This window comes from Spermophilus citellus, assembly GCF_964194105.1.
Source record: "Spermophilus citellus genome assembly, chromosome: 4".
Classification (NCBI taxonomy): Eukaryota; Metazoa; Chordata; class Mammalia; order Rodentia; family Sciuridae; genus Spermophilus; species Spermophilus citellus.
This window is the reverse complement of record NC_138185.1, coordinates 198665372-198682465: the sequence shown is the minus strand read 5'-3', so window position 1 is coordinate 198682465 and position 17094 is coordinate 198665372. Positions and strand designations below refer to the sequence as shown.

The 17094-nt window shown below is 35.6% G+C and overlaps 1 protein-coding gene across 1 annotated transcript in view; it reads right to left on the bottom strand.

Moving 5' to 3' along the window:
- DNAL1 (dynein axonemal light chain 1) overlaps positions 1-12872 on the bottom strand; it is a 35750-nt gene extending 22878 nt beyond the window's left edge. Inside the window, exons 1-4 of the mRNA XM_081289521.1 lie at positions 12804-12872; positions 7681-7719; positions 3563-3672; positions 675-730 (exon numbers count right to left, since the gene is read on the bottom strand). Of these exons, the coding sequence (XP_081145647.1) occupies positions 675-730; positions 3563-3672; positions 7681-7719; positions 12804-12806 (208 nt within the window). The 5' untranslated portion in view covers positions 12807-12872. The remainder of the gene's footprint in view (positions 1-674; positions 731-3562; positions 3673-7680; positions 7720-12803) is intronic.
- Between the last annotated feature and the right edge of the window lie 4222 nt (positions 12873-17094).

Below are 17094 nucleotides of genomic sequence, written 5' to 3'. Positions count from 1 at the left end.
ACTGTGAGAGAATAAATTTCTGTTGACTTAAGTCACCAAGTTATGGCAGCAATTGGAAACCAGTTGATCATCAGAGACCTTGGGAACTAAGAAGATGGACATGTCATTAACAAGAATAAGAATATGGGGAAAACAAGACATGGTGAGGGATTAAATTTTAAATATAACAAGTTTGAAATACACAAAAGACAAATCTAAACAAATAAATAAATACATAACAAAAATCTGATTTCCTATCTAAAGTATTTCAACTTTTACGAAAGTTTTAAAAGATCGTTAAAATGTTCAAGTGTTATTTTCTTTGGATAATCAAATGTAAGACTCATCGTTTATACATTCTGTCATCTGACAATACTGTGGTTAAAACAGGTGCCAGGCCAAGTGTGGTAGCTCATGCCTGTAATGCCAGTGACTTGGGAGGCTGAAGCAGGAGGACTGCAAGTTTGAGGACAACTTCAGCAATTTAGGGAGGCCCTGAGCAACTTAGTGAGAACCTGTCTCAAAATTAAAAATAAAAAGGATTGGGGATGTAGCTCAGTGGTAAAGTACCCCTGGGTTCAATCCCCAGCACATAAAACCAAAAACCTAAAGAAACAGGTGCCAGCTTCTAGAATTACATAGTATCTCTGGAATGTTTAAAATTCAAGAACCATCTGTTACCATGGATCACTTACTTAAGCCATTCAGATTGGCAATTTTTTCAATGCAGTTTGTAGACAGTGAAAGCTTCCTTTAAAAGAACAAAGAAAAGACTTTAATTAACATGAAAAACTTATAATAGTATATTAGAAATTATTCCTCAACAGTAGTTCCCATGGAAGATAATATTTAAACAATTGACTTTTTTTTTCCTTATTCAGTCATAGAATTCATTCATTTTTTAAACGATCCTCCCCCCTTGTAAATGTTAATACACACTTATTGTAGGAAATTTAAAAAATCTTTTTGAGGCAATTTGGTGTTATCTATAAAAATTCTTAATGCAAATGTTCTTAGTATTTCACTGGTAGGAATGCAGCCTACTAAAATACAAAGATGAGTGCCAAGAGATATACAAACTAGACTACTTATTATATAATTATAATAGAAAAAAACTCTGAAAAAATCTGTCAACTTGGAATAGATAATGATATACTATGCTGATACTAAAAAATGATATTGGGCTATAGATACTGACTTGTGAAGATGTCCATGATGTAAGTTAAATTTAAAAACCATCTTGTAAAACAATATATTTTATACAACTCCTTTTAGTAAAACAAAACAAAAAGCTCCAAACCTCAAAAACACAATTATGTATATACATTTGTTAAGATATATTTTTTCACGTGTTAAATCCTTCAGAAATGTATACTGAAAAAATGTAATGTCATATGTAATCCCAATTGTCCCTCTCTCCCTAGAGATTCATACTTTTAATATTTTGCATATATTTTTCTAGACTTTTTCTATCCATATTTTAATGATATAAAAACAAAGTTTTTAAAGGGAACATAGTTAACATTCTTAATCTTTCTTCCTTGATTAAAATGTTTAATATATTAGAAATTTCATGCAAAACATATAATAATAAAGGCTAATTTCTTGAACATTTAATGTGTGCCCACTATTATTCTAAACAATTTACATGAATTATTTTAACAATCACAATTTTCTGAGATAAATATTATTATCCACATTTTACAAATGAAACTGAGGCACAAAGATGTTAAACAATTTGCCCAATATTACACAATCACAACGTGGCAGGTCCAAAATTAAAATCCAGGTAAGTTTGATGCTAGAACACATGTCTTACCCTTATATTTGACTTGAAGAGGAATTATTCATTTATCTGTTTGAAACAGCAAAAGCAATTACTATATAGTTTTCACCAAATCTGTATATTTTCTAGTTATCCCCCATTCCTGAGACCTACCAGTGATAAATAAAGTGCCTTAAAAATCCAGAAATATTATTGGAAAAGAATTCTTTAAATCTTGTTTACATAGCTTTCCCAAAGACATTGTCAGCAAAAATATGAACAGGTTGACTCTTTCTAAATGGTTTCTGAAGGCTTTGGCATGGGATACAAAATCTTCTCAAGTTTGTTTACCTTTTTGGTGGATGACAAAAAAGATCATTCTAGAAGCCAAATATGAATCCCAAGGTAGATTTTTATGTAAGACAGTATGCTTTCATCACAATGAATGAATTGCACACAATTAATACATATGTTTGCTTTTCCCTTTAATCCCAAAGATATATATGAGTAATATTACAAATATGTGTTCACCAATATGTGTTCACAAGTATGTGTCCAAGAACTACCCAATTGCCTACTGTAGAGATTCTTAGAATTCCTTAGTATGATTCTATAAAATTGGGATGGAGCTTATCTCCTGCAGAAAGTTCAGGTGGTGAAGGGATCACATTTATAGAAACACACGGTGAAGAAGTTAGAAAGAACCTCAGGTACTCTACAGTATTCCACAACCCTGACAGGAGACAATAGGGTCCCGAAAATATGGTTATGAGGTGTCACTGTATAATTGCCTCAAATTAGCATACAATCCTGCTAAAAACTGAGTAGAATATTTAGAAAATAAATTAAAAGAAATTAACATAGATCTGATCATTGAAGTCATAGGAAATAGGATTACAAAACAAGTGCAATTTTATCCCAATTAGGATTTAAAAAAAATTAGCCTGGTGAGGTGGTATACACCTATAATCCCAGCTACTCAGGAGGCTGAGGCAGAAGAATCAAAAGTTCAAGACCAGCTTTGGCAGTTTAGTGATATCCTGTCTAAAAATAAGAATAAGGGCTGGGGGGATGTTGCTCAGTGGTAGAATACCACTGGGTTCAATCCCTAGTAGTGGGGGTAAAAATTAAAAGGCTCTATGTAAAAATGCTAACATTGATTTTACAAGATACTACAATTTAGGTTGACATTAATACTTTGTGTTCTTTATATTTCCTGGATGATTTGCAATGTATTTTTAGTTTTTTTAAAAATGCGTATTCCTTAGGTAATCAGTAAAAAAAATGCAGTTCTGAATTTGACGGATAATTTTACAAGAAAAAGTAGTTGACTCAAATGACAGAGTAACAGTTGATTCTGTTATTTAGCTTCTTCCAAAAAACTAGCACTTTTCCATTTCTAAATATAATATAAAAACTATATTATAATATAAACTATATTATATTATTTATATTATATATTATAATATAAAACTATATTATATCATAATATTAAAATATATTATAATATAAAAATATATTATAATATATAATATAAAAATATATTATAATATATAATATAAAAATATATTATAATATATAATATAAAAATATATTATAATATATAATATAAAAATATAACATAAAAACTATATTGAAAATATCATTCCATTAATAATCCTATAAACCAGTCATCTTTCACATTTAACTTTCCCAAGGGAAGAATTACAATAAACAAACAAAAATATGAAAATCACAGAAAACAAATATATCCTAGCATAAAGGAAAAAAGAAAGGAAAACTAAATAGCAATACTAGAAGGATGAAAAGAGAACTTACTCGCAATTAGCCAGTGTGGACAAGGATGCATCCATCTTCTCTATTGGGGGAATCTGGGCATAAAGTTTTATCTCTTTGGTTTCAGATGGCCTCTGACCAGTTTTCTCTTCCTATGAGAAAAGTTAATTTGGAACAAAATGATCCCTAGTTATGATGTACAAAAAAAGAGGCAAGATTTCTGAAGGCCTTTCAACATTAATTTCAACATTTTTAGAATTTTAATAACTACTTAATAATTATTCATCACTTACTGAACCATGTATTTGCTGACCCTAATAACCAGGCTTCTATATGGCTCAATCTGATAATTGTTAGGTCCCTAGCAAAAGGAAATAAGGAGAAAAAAATCACTTATTTTTTATATTGTTTAAAATCTTTTGTTTATCCATTTCCAGGTGTAGTGGCACGTGCCTGTAATCCTAGCAACTTGGAAGGTAGAGGCAGGTAGGTCAGCCTCAGCAACTTAGTGAAACCTCAGCAATTTAGCAAGATCCTGTCTCAAAATGAAAAATAAAAAAGGACTGGGAATATAGCTCAGTGGTAAGGCTCTTAGGTTTAATTCCTAGTACAAATAAAATAAAATAAAAAGTCTATCAATTGATTTTCCTAAAAAATATTCCTTGTCCCTAACTGACCTCGTTAAATATCAGATTCAGAATGGTAAGATTTCATTCATCTTCTTTTTTCTATACTTATTTCAGCCTGAGCTAGAACCTCAAATATAAGAAATTTTAAAGATATTCTCTTTATAACATAGCTGAGATCAAAGCTATCTATTCTACTCTAATTCACTAAATCCTATCTTAGTATTTAGTTTTAGTATTAAGCATACAATTTAAAATTTAATTACCCATACTAGCTGCCTATTAATATTTTCCAAGCACATCACTAACTTAGAGTTAGTTCTCTCTTTCCAACACAACTTGAAGCTCAGGGACCATTTCCTTTGCCCTCCTGTGTTTTCTGTAACTTAAAGGAAAAAAGTTTATTTTGAGTTTATGGTATCGAAGGTTCAGACCAAGGTCAGTCAGTTCCATTGCTCTGGAGTGAGGCGGAACATCAGGGCAGAATGGCATGATGGAAGAAAGCTGCTCAGCTCATAACCACCAAGCAGAGAGGAAGGTCCAGGAACAAAATATGATCCCCAAAGACATACTCTAGTGAAATACTTCCTCCGGCCTACATAATCCACCTAATAGTCTACTGAAATTATTAATCCCTGAAATTGTTTTAAATGGATTAATCCACTGATTAGATTAACCTTGTGAAATGTAGGATACAAAGAGGCTCATTTAAAAAATCAATTCATCACACATCAACAATAGAAAATATATAGTCCATTGAAAGAGATCTAACATACATCCAGTCGGTACTTTTGTATCACGCATTTGTAGGTTAAGGGAAAGAAAACTTAAACCCCACAAATCTTCAATAAATGATGGGTTGCCATTTGTGGCAACACAGATGAGCTGGGAGGACTCATTCATTTTAAGTGAAATTTGCCAGGAACAGAAAGAAAAATACTACAGGTCCTTACCCATTTATGGAACCTAAAAAATTGGACCTCACAGAAGTCCACAGTATAATAGTGGTTACCAGATGCTGGGAAGAGTAAGGGGTAGGGAAGTAACAGGTACAAATAGGAGGAATAAGTTCTAGTATTCTATAGCACAGTAGGGTGACTATAGTTAATGATAATTTATTATATATTTAAGAATAACTATAAAGAAAGGATTTCAAATATTAGCATAGGAATGATAAATGTTTGAGGTGGTAGATATGCAAATAATACTGAATCGATGATTATACATTATATACATATATCATGTCACATTGTTGGGCTGGCATTATGGCTCAGTCATATAGCACTTACCTAGCACATGTGAGGCCCTGGGTTCAATCCCCAGTACCATATAAAAATAAAGGTGTTGTGTCAATCTACAACTAAAATTTTTTTTAAAATGTCACATTGTATCCCATAAATATGTACAGTTATGTGCCAGTAAAGAACATTTGTGTGTGTGTGTGTGTGTGTGTGTGTGTGTGGTGCTGGGAATTAAACCCAGGGCCTTGTCATGCAAGGCAAGCACTCTACCAACTGAGCTATATCCCCAACCCAAAGAACATTTTTTAAATGTTAAAAATTAGTCGGGTGCAATGCTGCATACCTGTAATCCCAGCAGCTCAGGAGGCTGAGACAGGAGGATTGTGAGTTCAAAGCCAGTCAGCAACTGTGAGGCACTAAGCAACTCAATGAGACCCTGTCTCTAAATAAAATACAAAATAGGGCTGGGGATGTGGTTCCATGGTTAAGTGCCCCTGGGTTCAATCCCTGGTACTCACCCCACCCCACCCCCGCCTCAAAAAAATTAATGTGAGCACTGGGGCTGTAGCTCAGTGGTACAGCATTTGCCTAGCAAATGTGAGGCACTGGGTTCAATCATCAGCACCACATAAAAATCAATTAAAAAACAAAATAAAGGTATTGTGTCCATCAGCAACTAAAAAATTTTTAAAAAGACTTTTTTTCCAAAGCTATAAAAGTAAAGAGTACATTATTTTGTAACAAACTATATAGCATAGACAAAAAAAGTTATCACTGGGCACAGAAATTAAGGTGCCATCTTTGTACTCTATGGAAATTTTATCTATAAATGCTGAATTACAACTGTTCACATTACAGAATGTTAATATTCAAAATACTCATTGTTATGGTTTGGATATTAGGTGTTCCCCAAAAGGCTCATGTTAATGCAGGAATGTCCAGAGGTGCAATGATCAGATTATGAGAACTGTAATCTAATCAATGGATTAATCCATTTAAAATGATTTCAGGGATTAATAATTTCGGTAGACTATTAGGTGGATTATGTAGGCAGGTAGGGCATGGCCGGAGGAAGTATTTCACTAGAGTATGTCTTTGGGGATCATATTTTGTTCCTGGACCTTCCTCTCTGCTTGGTGGTTATGAGCTGAGCAGCTTTCTTCCATCATGCCATTCTGCCCTGATGTTCCGCCTCACTCCAGAGCAATGGAACTGACTGACCTTGGACTGAACCTTCGATACCATAAACCCAAAATAAACTTTTTTCCTTTAAGTTGTTCTTGCCAGGTATTTTGGTCATAGTGATGAATAGCTGAATGCCACACTTATGGTTTATATTTAATGTATGTTTTTTACAATGTGTTTCCTCTCTAATATTACTATATACTTTAGTATTTTTACTCCAAGTGTTTTCAGTTGTTTATGTGTAATTTACATTGGTCTATACTGGCTATCTCTGTTCTAACATCCAACAGGCTAAAACTATCATCTGATTAAAGCCTGGACAATCCACAATATTTATCACTCTATTACTTGAAAGTGACTGATAAAACTGGAAAAGAAAATGTACTATAATACAAAGGTTCCAGCCATTTTATAGCAATAGGTTAATCAGTCTTTCCATATTTATATTTTTATTGACATTTCTGTTAAGATATTTGAGGGGTGGGGATGGGTGCAGCTTAGTGGTAGAGTTTGTGCCTAGTATGCACAAAGCCCTGGGTTTGATTCCCAGCACCACAAAACAAAACAACAAAAACAGAGTGATCCCATGTACAGTTTGACTAGAATATTACTCCCCAATGGTAATAGTATATAAAACTACAGTATATCATAACTAAGGTATTGCTACTGATATAATGTATCAGTTTTATTTAGATTTTCCCGGGCTGGGGATGTGGCTCAAACGGTAGTGCGCTCGCCTGGCATGCGTGCGGCCTGGGTTCGATCCTCAGCACCACATACAAACAAAGATGTTGTGTCCGCCAAAAACTTAAAAAAAAATAAAAATATTAAAATTCTCTCTCTCTCTCTCTTTAAAAAAAAAAAAAAAAAGATTTTCCCAAATTTACTAGTACTCACTTACGTGTATGAGTGAATATATATTTGTATGTATGTATTAAGTCCCAAACAATTTTATCAACTGTATAAATTCATGTATTCACTACCACAGACAAGATAGCTGAACAGTTCCAATATCACAAGGATACCTTGTATTGAGTGGTCAGATTTAAATAACTATCCAAATTTTCCTTGTATGGCTTCTAAAAGAAAGAAAAACTCACATACTTACCCATCTGGCTAGGGCTTCTTTGATTGTTGTTGCTTTTGCCTTTAAAAAACAAAAAAGAAGAAGAAAAAAATAAAAAGAAAAAAGAAGAGGAGGAAGAAGAAGAAACAGGCTGTTTTTATTGGTGTGATTTATTAATTCAATTTTCATTCATTAATCATTAGCTTAGCTTCCACCTTTAAAGGATTAATGTCTTTCTTTGAGATTTTATAGGCAAGAAGGTATTTTAATGATTTCTTTAAAGACCATTCAGAAAAAATAAGGAAATCACTATGTAATGCTCATACATTTCACTTCCACTTGATTTACAAAAAATACATAGCTTCCAATACTTGATATTAAAATATATTCTATTTCATTGATTCAAAAATCTACATCTTCTTTTACATTGTAACATTGAAATTTGGATGCATTACAATTAGGAACAATTTACAATTGCTGTGGCCAGGTGACAGTGGCAAAATTTTAGAAAAATATTAACAATTTTATTTCATACACATAAACTCCTTTTCATGTTTGCAAAGAATGATATGACAAAAATCTACACGTCTAAATCTTTTATTTAAAAGATTTCCATCAATAAGTACAAATTAAAAATTCTAAATGATAAAAAATTTGTCATAGTTCAATTTCAACTTATTTGAGGAATCCAGCACTAAGAAAGAAATCTGCATTTTCAAATGCATTCATCAGAAAACAAGAGATTGGAAACAAATGGGCTAATAAGAACTTAAGACATTTTAAAAAGTACATATGGCAAACCCAAAGAAGAAATACAAAGGAAGAGGTCAATGAAAAGCAGAAAGGGGAAGGGGTTCTTAATTCTCTTGCAAGCATGACTGGGAAAAAATAAGAGATATATAAATTTAAAATACAGAATGAATAAGGTAGATATCACAGATTTTTATCAAGTGTTTTAAATAAAATGAGCAAAATTTGCTATAGTTTTAAAACCTAGATGAAGTTTTCATTTTTAGAAAAAACATTAAAATATGAAAACTGTCACAAAAAAAGAATCAGAAACTTTTGAATAGAACAATACTATTGGAAACATTAAAATGATAGTCAAAGAAGTTTACTGTCATCCTTTTCTCATTAAGCTCCAAGCTTAGATGGTTTTACAAGTGAACTGTAATAAGCTTTCAAGGAATACTCCTTCTTATGCAAGTAGTTTCAGAACCCAGAGAAAGAGGAAAGTTGCCAACTTATTTTATGAGTCTAGAAAAATGATAGCATAACCACATAAAAAGTCCTCTTTACTTTTTAACACAGATTTGGAAATTCTGAATAATATTAGATCTCTCCAAAGTCAATAATATGTAATGATCATGATCAAGAAAGAATATTTTGGGGGCAAGAGTGGAACTCAGTGACAGAGTGCTTGCCTATCATGTGTGAAGCATTGGGTTCAATCTTCAGCACCGCATAAAAATAAGCAAATAAAATAAAGGTATGCTGTCCATCTACAACTACCAAAAAATAAAAATAAAAAATAAAGAATGAATAGTTTATCCCAATAGCACAAAGAGAACAACAGAAAAATTTCAAAGTATAAAAATTAGTGGTTTATTCATAGGAAATCATGTTTATTTCAGTAAGTGTAGAAAACACTTGATAAATTTCCGTATCTGATTTTAGATGTTGTCAGCTAATAAAGAGAGATTCCTACTTGATAAAAGTTATATACCAAAAATTTGCAATACCATACTTCGAAAATTAATTTATTTCAGCAACTATTCCGTGTCTACTGCATGCTAAGCATTATTTTATGTGTTTTTGATATGTTGAACAAAACAAAGATTCCTGCCTTCATGAAACTTACATCTGCTGGAGGGGATGTAAATTGGAAGATAATTATTCAATGATTTTTTTAAAAAACTTCAAGGTTGGTAAGGGGTATCAGAAAGTATATGTGTGTGTGGAGGATATTTATTTTAAATAAGGTAGTCAAAGTGGGCTCAACTGGAAAGGTAACATTAAAAGTATTTCCTTCAAGGTCCCAAAAACATCAAGGATGCTCACTATCACTACTACTGTTTACTATGGCTCAAGAGATCTTTATAAACACTATAACAAAAGAAATACAAAGTGCAATGATTGAAACATTAAACTGTCATCATGTGCAGATGATCATCAGTAAAGAAAACCCAAAAGAATAAACTGGTAAGTATTAGAGCAAACACAATCAACAAGTAAAGAACACCACTGACAAAGTTAACAGTAAAATTGGGAGAAAATATTTTTCATTTGAAAGCAACAAAAGGCTTAGTGTGTACCCAAGGAACTCCTAAATTTTACAAATAAAAATAAAAGTGGAAACAAATGGCAAAAATATAAACAGACAATTCACAGAAACTTAAACTTTGGTAACTAATATTAACAGGTGTTTGAACTCACTGAAAATCAGAAAAACTCAAAAACAACTGGATATATTTGCAGATCAATAAAAGTGAGAGAGTTGGTGAGAATGTAGAGAAATGGGAACACTTATACTTTGCTGGAGAAAGTAAAAAGTGGCCCAGCTATTCTGGAAAACACAATGACAGTACTTAGGAAATTTAAAGTATGCATAGACCCTATCACTGAACAATCCATTCCTAGTTGATTTTCCCAGAGAAATCCTTGCATGCATGAGTTCATAAAAAGACACCACCAAAAGAACACTTTCACAACACTGTAGAAAGAGAAGCAATTTATCTGTTTACTGTGGCAATATAAGTTGTTGCAGGTCACTTGTTTCCCTTAATAAACAGGAGGAGTCAAAACCCACAAATGCCTGAAAGACCAAATGGATATCATTAATTGATGAAATCTGAGCAGCCAAGAGCAGAGCCCACTAAGGAGCGTAACTTCTACTTGGCTCCAGACAACTGTTGGGATTTGGGGAAACGAATTATCCTAACATCATATTTCTTCAAATACAAAAACTCCACTAATTGTAACACCCTTGTTTTATGTACCATTAAGAAAGAAAACATGCTGACAGTTATGAGCCATTATATTTCAATAACACTAAAATGTGAAAAGAATGTGTTGTAAGGATGGCCTTAGCCTAAGCAACTCCATTTTAAAACTCCACTTTGAAACCTGCAGTCTCACCCAGTATGCTTACGGAGCCCTCCAATATGATCGCATAGGCCTGACATAAACAAGTCACTTTTCCCCACCCTGACAAGCTCAGAGTGAAGTCTCTGTCATGTTGCTCTAACCCTGATAAGGGGAAAAGGCAAGAAAATTAGGGTGGGGACCACCAGACCAGATGCCTTAACCCCAGGACAAATGATGAAATCCAGTGGCAGCTGATAGGGATTGAAAGGGTGGTCAGAAGCCCCAAAATTTAGTATAAATGGAGCAAATGAACAGACATTCAGCCAGCTGACACTGATGCCCTGATGAGGATTGGCCTGACATACCACTCTTCTCATCATTTGCCTGATCTTCTGCATCTTCCTCACGGCTCTCAAACTCTTGACCCTGGTGAGAACTGCAACTTTTCCCTACGACCCTCTCCTCAACTGGCCATCAGCTCCACCCCAGGAGAAGCCTGCCTTGGTCCTGACCTGATCACCACGGTTTGAGTGAGTGTGCATTTGCTGGACTTAGAGCCTAAGGCTTGAAACTTTATACCTGGCACTTGACCTTAGCATCCAGAGGGATTGTCTCTCATAATTAAGAGTGTTTGCAGTGTTTAGAATTAATCTAGAATTGTTCACAGTGAATTGATTATGTCTATTGCAGTGCCTAGCATTAAGGATTGTCATTTTCTTAATTAAGAACCTATAGAGTGCTGGGGTTGTGGCTCAATGGTAGAGCACTCACCTAGCATGTGTGAGGCCCTGGGTTCGATTTCAGCACTACATAAAGCTAAATAAATGAAGGTATTGTGTCCATCTATAACATAAAAAAAAGAACCTATAGAGTGAAATTTATTGAGTGATTTGAGTGAATAAAGCATTGAAAGGGCAAAAGCTCGTGGACATTCTTTATTTCTCCCCTTCGACTGCATAAGTCACACCTATGCCCATAGCAACATGTGTTCAATGTTAAATTTTTTTTCAGAGAAGCCAGAAAGCTGAGCTTTAATGTGTAATATTATCTTTTTAAAGCTACATTAAAAATGTAAATTTAAGTGGACCTGTATTTATTTCTATCTATCTATCTCACGGTGCTGGAGATGGTACCCAGGGCGTCACCTTACTGGGTAAACTTTCTACTCCTGAATTATACTCCCAGTCCCAATATTTCTTTATCAACATCTCCATCCAGCAGGACAATCACATCTTTGCTAAATAACTTTAGCTGGATCTGTAAACCTTTTCAAACTACCAGTTAGAACTACCAAGCAGGTAAGCAAGACAGTGAGTGCACACTTTAGGAGCTGAGAAGCATCACTAGGCAAAATCATTACTTCATAAAAGCTCTGATTGGACAAAACCGCTGGTTGGTTTTAAATCGAAGGCAGAAGGATTTCTCTAAGTGTGGTGTGATGCTCCCCAATTTTAGAATCACTTGAGGTGCATCGTTGAAATGCACATTCCTGAACACCCAATCATATTAAAAATTAATAATCTGCATTCCAACAAGCTCAAATTTATGCATATTGAAATTTGAGAAACACTGCCCTAGTATATTCCATCAGCGTTACCTAATTTAGTGCACTTACAGTCATTCGGAGGGCAATCTGGGCACTTCACAGGTTAGGGATACTGCTGCCAATCGGTGCTACACTGACCCCCCTCGTAACTAGCCCTAACTAGCCCGAGCTCCCTCCATCTCAACAGGGGGTGGGGGAGTTAAAATTATTGCTACGTAAAGAGCTATCTTTATCCACATCCCCCTTTCCATCATCTTTGTCCCGAAAACTTCCTGCTTTTCGCCCTCCTTTTTCTTCTCCCAGGCCCCTCTATCTTAACCCAACTTCCAACCAATCTCAGGCCACCCTCACCCCAGACCACCCTTTGCCAGGGCTTTCCTTTCGCCTCAGGCCTCGGACTCCACTGAGCCAACATCCGCTATCGACTCCCTTCCGCTGTTCGAAAACCCCGCGGCCCTCAATACTTCACAGTCACCCTTTTCCAGTCTCAACCTCATCTCAGCTTTGGCTAGGAGGCCCGGAGGGTACTCACCATTCCAGCGGTTGCTACTGTCACTGCTCCGGTTGCTAGGGCCCGCCGCGTTAAGTGCGCATGCGCAGCTCTCGGTGCTCTCCGCGGACGCCTGTCCCGGCAGCGGTCCTTCCTCTCCGCCCTTGGGGTGGCGCGAGCGGGGCATTGTGGGACAGCTCCGCGGGCCGGGGTCCTCCCGCCTGGCTGCCGCTTCCCTGCCGACAGCCGAGGGCAGTAGAGCTTAACCGCCACCAGTGGTGAGGAGGTGTCCTTTTCCCGTCAGAAAGCATTTTCAGCCGATCTGGAGTGACGTTGAAATCTTTAAAACCTCCCGATAGCATTTTCCGTTCTCAGAACTTACAAAATCCTTTTCCGTTGAAGACTGTCTTTCCCATCTTTTCTTAACCGGGGAGAATAAACTACCTACTGTGTGTATTCTACCTCGCCATCGGAGAATACCCAGAGTTAAACTCGATAGAATTTCTTGTATCTTTACCCCTGGTCTTCTAGAGAGCCAGAGGCACCCTGAAAGTTGGGCTTCACACTTAAATTATCACAAAATGTTGGTGTTACAGAACTGAGGTGTTCCCACGTACCAGAATAGCTAAAATTGCAAATAAATGAGTGTCTTTATAAGAGTTGCTAGAAGAATGGAGAATAGACACTAACACTCTGCTGTTTAATTGACACAGTCTTTCTGAAGCTTTAAAAACTTACGCACTCCCTGTGACTAGCCCCAAAGTCCCACTGAAACCCAGTTGTATATTCATTTTACTCAAAATAGTGGATTATACTCTATGCAAATAGCATTAATGGTGAAATATCAATCTTCTTCCCCCAGGGAGATTGAACCCAGGGGCGCTTAACCACTAAATCACATCCCCAGTCCTTTTTATATATTTTATATTTTATTTAAAGACAGGGTCTCCCTAAATTGCTGAGCCTAGTTTTGAACTGGCAATCCTCTTGCGATCATCTTGCCTCAGCTTCCCGAGCCACTAGCATCACAGGCATGCGCTGCGTGTGTGTGTGTGTGTGTGTGTGTGTGTGTATCTTTATGCCTTTTCAGAATCTTACTTCTATTTCCTCTTTGTCATTAAGTCATAAACTTTGACCATGAATTCATTTCATCTACCACTATATGAACTGTATTTCATCAGAAATTTACTTTTCTCCCATAATTAGTTCACAATAACTTGGCAAATTTCACATCAAGAACGTTTTGAATTTCAGATTCTTTAAGGCTAAGACTGTTATCTAGGAAACAAAAGAACTATACTTGGATTCTTTCTTTATTCTTTTATATCCTGTTTAATGATGAAATGGATTCTAAAAGCTGCTCCCCAGAAAATGTGGCTTCAGGTTGGTTTGCTCTTTCAGGCATAGATAAAAGAAAGCTAAACATAGTATTGAAAGTTTCCCCAAATTCATAAAATCTAGCATTCTTTGATAAATACATATTAAATTGCATAAATTATCAAAAACAGAACCAAATATATTAAGAAATCTTTAATTTTTAAACAAAAATGTGGATTGAACAAAAGAGGAAAACTTGTCACATTTAACAGATGATTAGAGATTGTGCAAAATAGCTGTAATAATCACTAATTCTTTATTTAAATTTTTTTTTTAGTTGCCAATGGACCTTTATTTTGTCTATTTATTTATGTAAAGTGCTGAGATCCCAACCCAGTACCTCACACATGCTAGGTCAGTGCTCTACAACTGAGCTACAACCCCAGCCCTAATCACTAATTCTTAAGGTTGTTTATATAGTCAAGAGGTTTATCAGTTGGAATTAGAATGAGCATTGTATCAAATTTCCATAGTCAATTTCTCAATTACGATTCCAATGTAGTTATTTGATGATATTTTTTTAAAAGCCTATTTCTTCCCTTACTGTATTTTGGTTTGTGTTAAAATAAACCTCTCTGTAGGGCTGGGGTTGTGGGTCCAGAGGTAGAGCACTCACTTAGCATCAGTGAGGCACTGGCTTCCATTCCCAGCACCACATAAAGTAAAATAAAGACATTGTGTCCACCTAAAACTAAAAAATAAATATTAAAAAAAACCCTGTCTGTAAAATTTTACATTGTGTAGGGACAGACGTGGCAAGGCAGCAAAGTTAGCAGGAAACAGTTTTATTTGGCTGCAGCCAGGATTAGAGGGCACAGCTTTTGCTATAATCAATCAATCCTTGATTCTGAACCAGGAATTCAGGTAGGTTCATAATTTTATACCCAGCATGTAAGGGGAGGGGCTCAGAAGTTCACAGTCTGCAGAAGTTCACATAAAAGCAGCTTTTTCTTTCACTGTTTTGGGCAAGTTAACCCTTCAAGGACAACACCTGAGAAGGGGAGAGCTTCTTCTCCCCTTTCTTCCCTCCAGCTGCCAGCTATTACCATGGAGCCTAATTGGTAACATCTCTTATCTTAGAAATGTAGACATCTCTGTGAAGCCCGGCTCAAGGCCAGAGGCCTTGTTTGCACATTTCTATAAACTACTATACTGGATACATGTTTGTGAAAAACTAGTAAGGGGGTGTCCTGCATTTGCAGTGCTGATTTCTTCCGGACCAGTCGCCAAGTAAAATAGGGCAACACGAAAATAGGAAGTTTATCTACATTGAACTCTTTCATAGAGACTCTTTTGCTGACAGTCCTAAAATCAGCCATGGTGAAGATTTCTGGAGAAGCTCAGTTAAGACTTTTTGTGGAGGAGGGGGTGCCACTACAACATGAACCCCCACCCCCATATCTGGAGGTGTACACACACACACACACACACACACACACACTTCTTTGGTTGGGGTAATAATCTGAAACTTGAATTCAATTTTTAAAATAACATTAACTTGGGGAAGGAACTATTAATATTACAAACTAGAGTGACAGCTCTTCAATTTGCAAAGACGAGAACCCCCCTCCCATATTCTGAACGCAAGATCAACGGAGCAACCAAAGTCAAAAGCTAGTAATTTCTTCCAATTCTACACATTTTAAAACTTTGGAATAAAAATTCAAAACTTTATCTATGATTATTTTGAGAAGTTAAACCTCACCCACATACTGTAACTTTTTTTGGTGGAGGAGCAAAAGGTAGGAGAGAGGAACTCTATATTTATGTTAGAAATTAAATCGTCTACACATGTAGTTACCAATTTTGGACTAGAACCCACAATCTGCCTATTTTAAAGTATAGTTTTGACCTAAAATGTGAAGAAAAGTTTTTAAAATTATGAATACAGAGATAAGGTAGAATCAAAGCAAGGGTCTCTCAGTAATTGATTGCCATTTTTAAGGCAATAATTATCAAAGGGTTGCTAACTTTCTCTAAAGATTCTGGAAGAGGTGGCAACTAGAAAAAATCAAAATATTATTAACAGCAGAAAAGATTTTGTGACTTTAGTCTACCATCAACTAGCCTCTTTATTGTCCTGCTGAAATTCACTTTAGCTTCTGATTATTATGAGAAAATTATCATAACCCAGTGGCTCATCATCATAAAACCAATGGCCTAAATTCATGTATTTCTTCCTGTTCAAAACATATCTAAAGGGCTGGGGATGTGGCTCAAGCGGTAGCGCGCTCGCCTGGCATGCGTGCGGCCCGGGTTCGATCCTCAGCACCACATACCAACAAAGATGTTGTGTCCGCCGAGAACTAAAAAATAAATATTAAAAATTCTCTCTCTCTCTCTCTCTCCTCTCCTCTCTCACTCTCTCTTTAAAAAAAAAACATATCTAAAATGTTTGGGATAGATACGCAAAATCCTTGGGAATATAGAGGGTGACAGAGAAGATAGTTGAGAAGGGTGGGGAAATGGAAGATTGAAAGCTCATTTTCAATTTGCAATTACCTTGAGCTAAAGCTCAAACAAACCAGACATGGAAACATGAGGATAGTTACAAAGCTATAGGGTGTGATGTACTTGAATAGAGTATTTTCACTTCTTTGAAAAGTTTGCAGATGTCCATGAAAAGTTCAGATCTGTCATCATTTTTCAAAACTATTCTGGATTGGGGTAAAACTCAGTGGTTGAGTGCTCACCTAGCATGCATGAGGGCCTGGATTCTCTTGATTTACTCTGAAATATATTCTGAACTTTACTGTCTAGTTAGCCTTTACTCTATGTGCAAGTGCAAAAATTCCAAGATTTTTTTCCAAGACTCAGTTTGAGCAAGAGCATGAGCTGCTCACCTTCTAAAGCAGGCACCCCCTAATATAAAATGAAGGTCTAAAGAGATAAAAGGGCTATAAGGAGGATTTATTCTGTGTCCGGCACAAGGGTAGCTTAGAAGAGTGAAAATTTT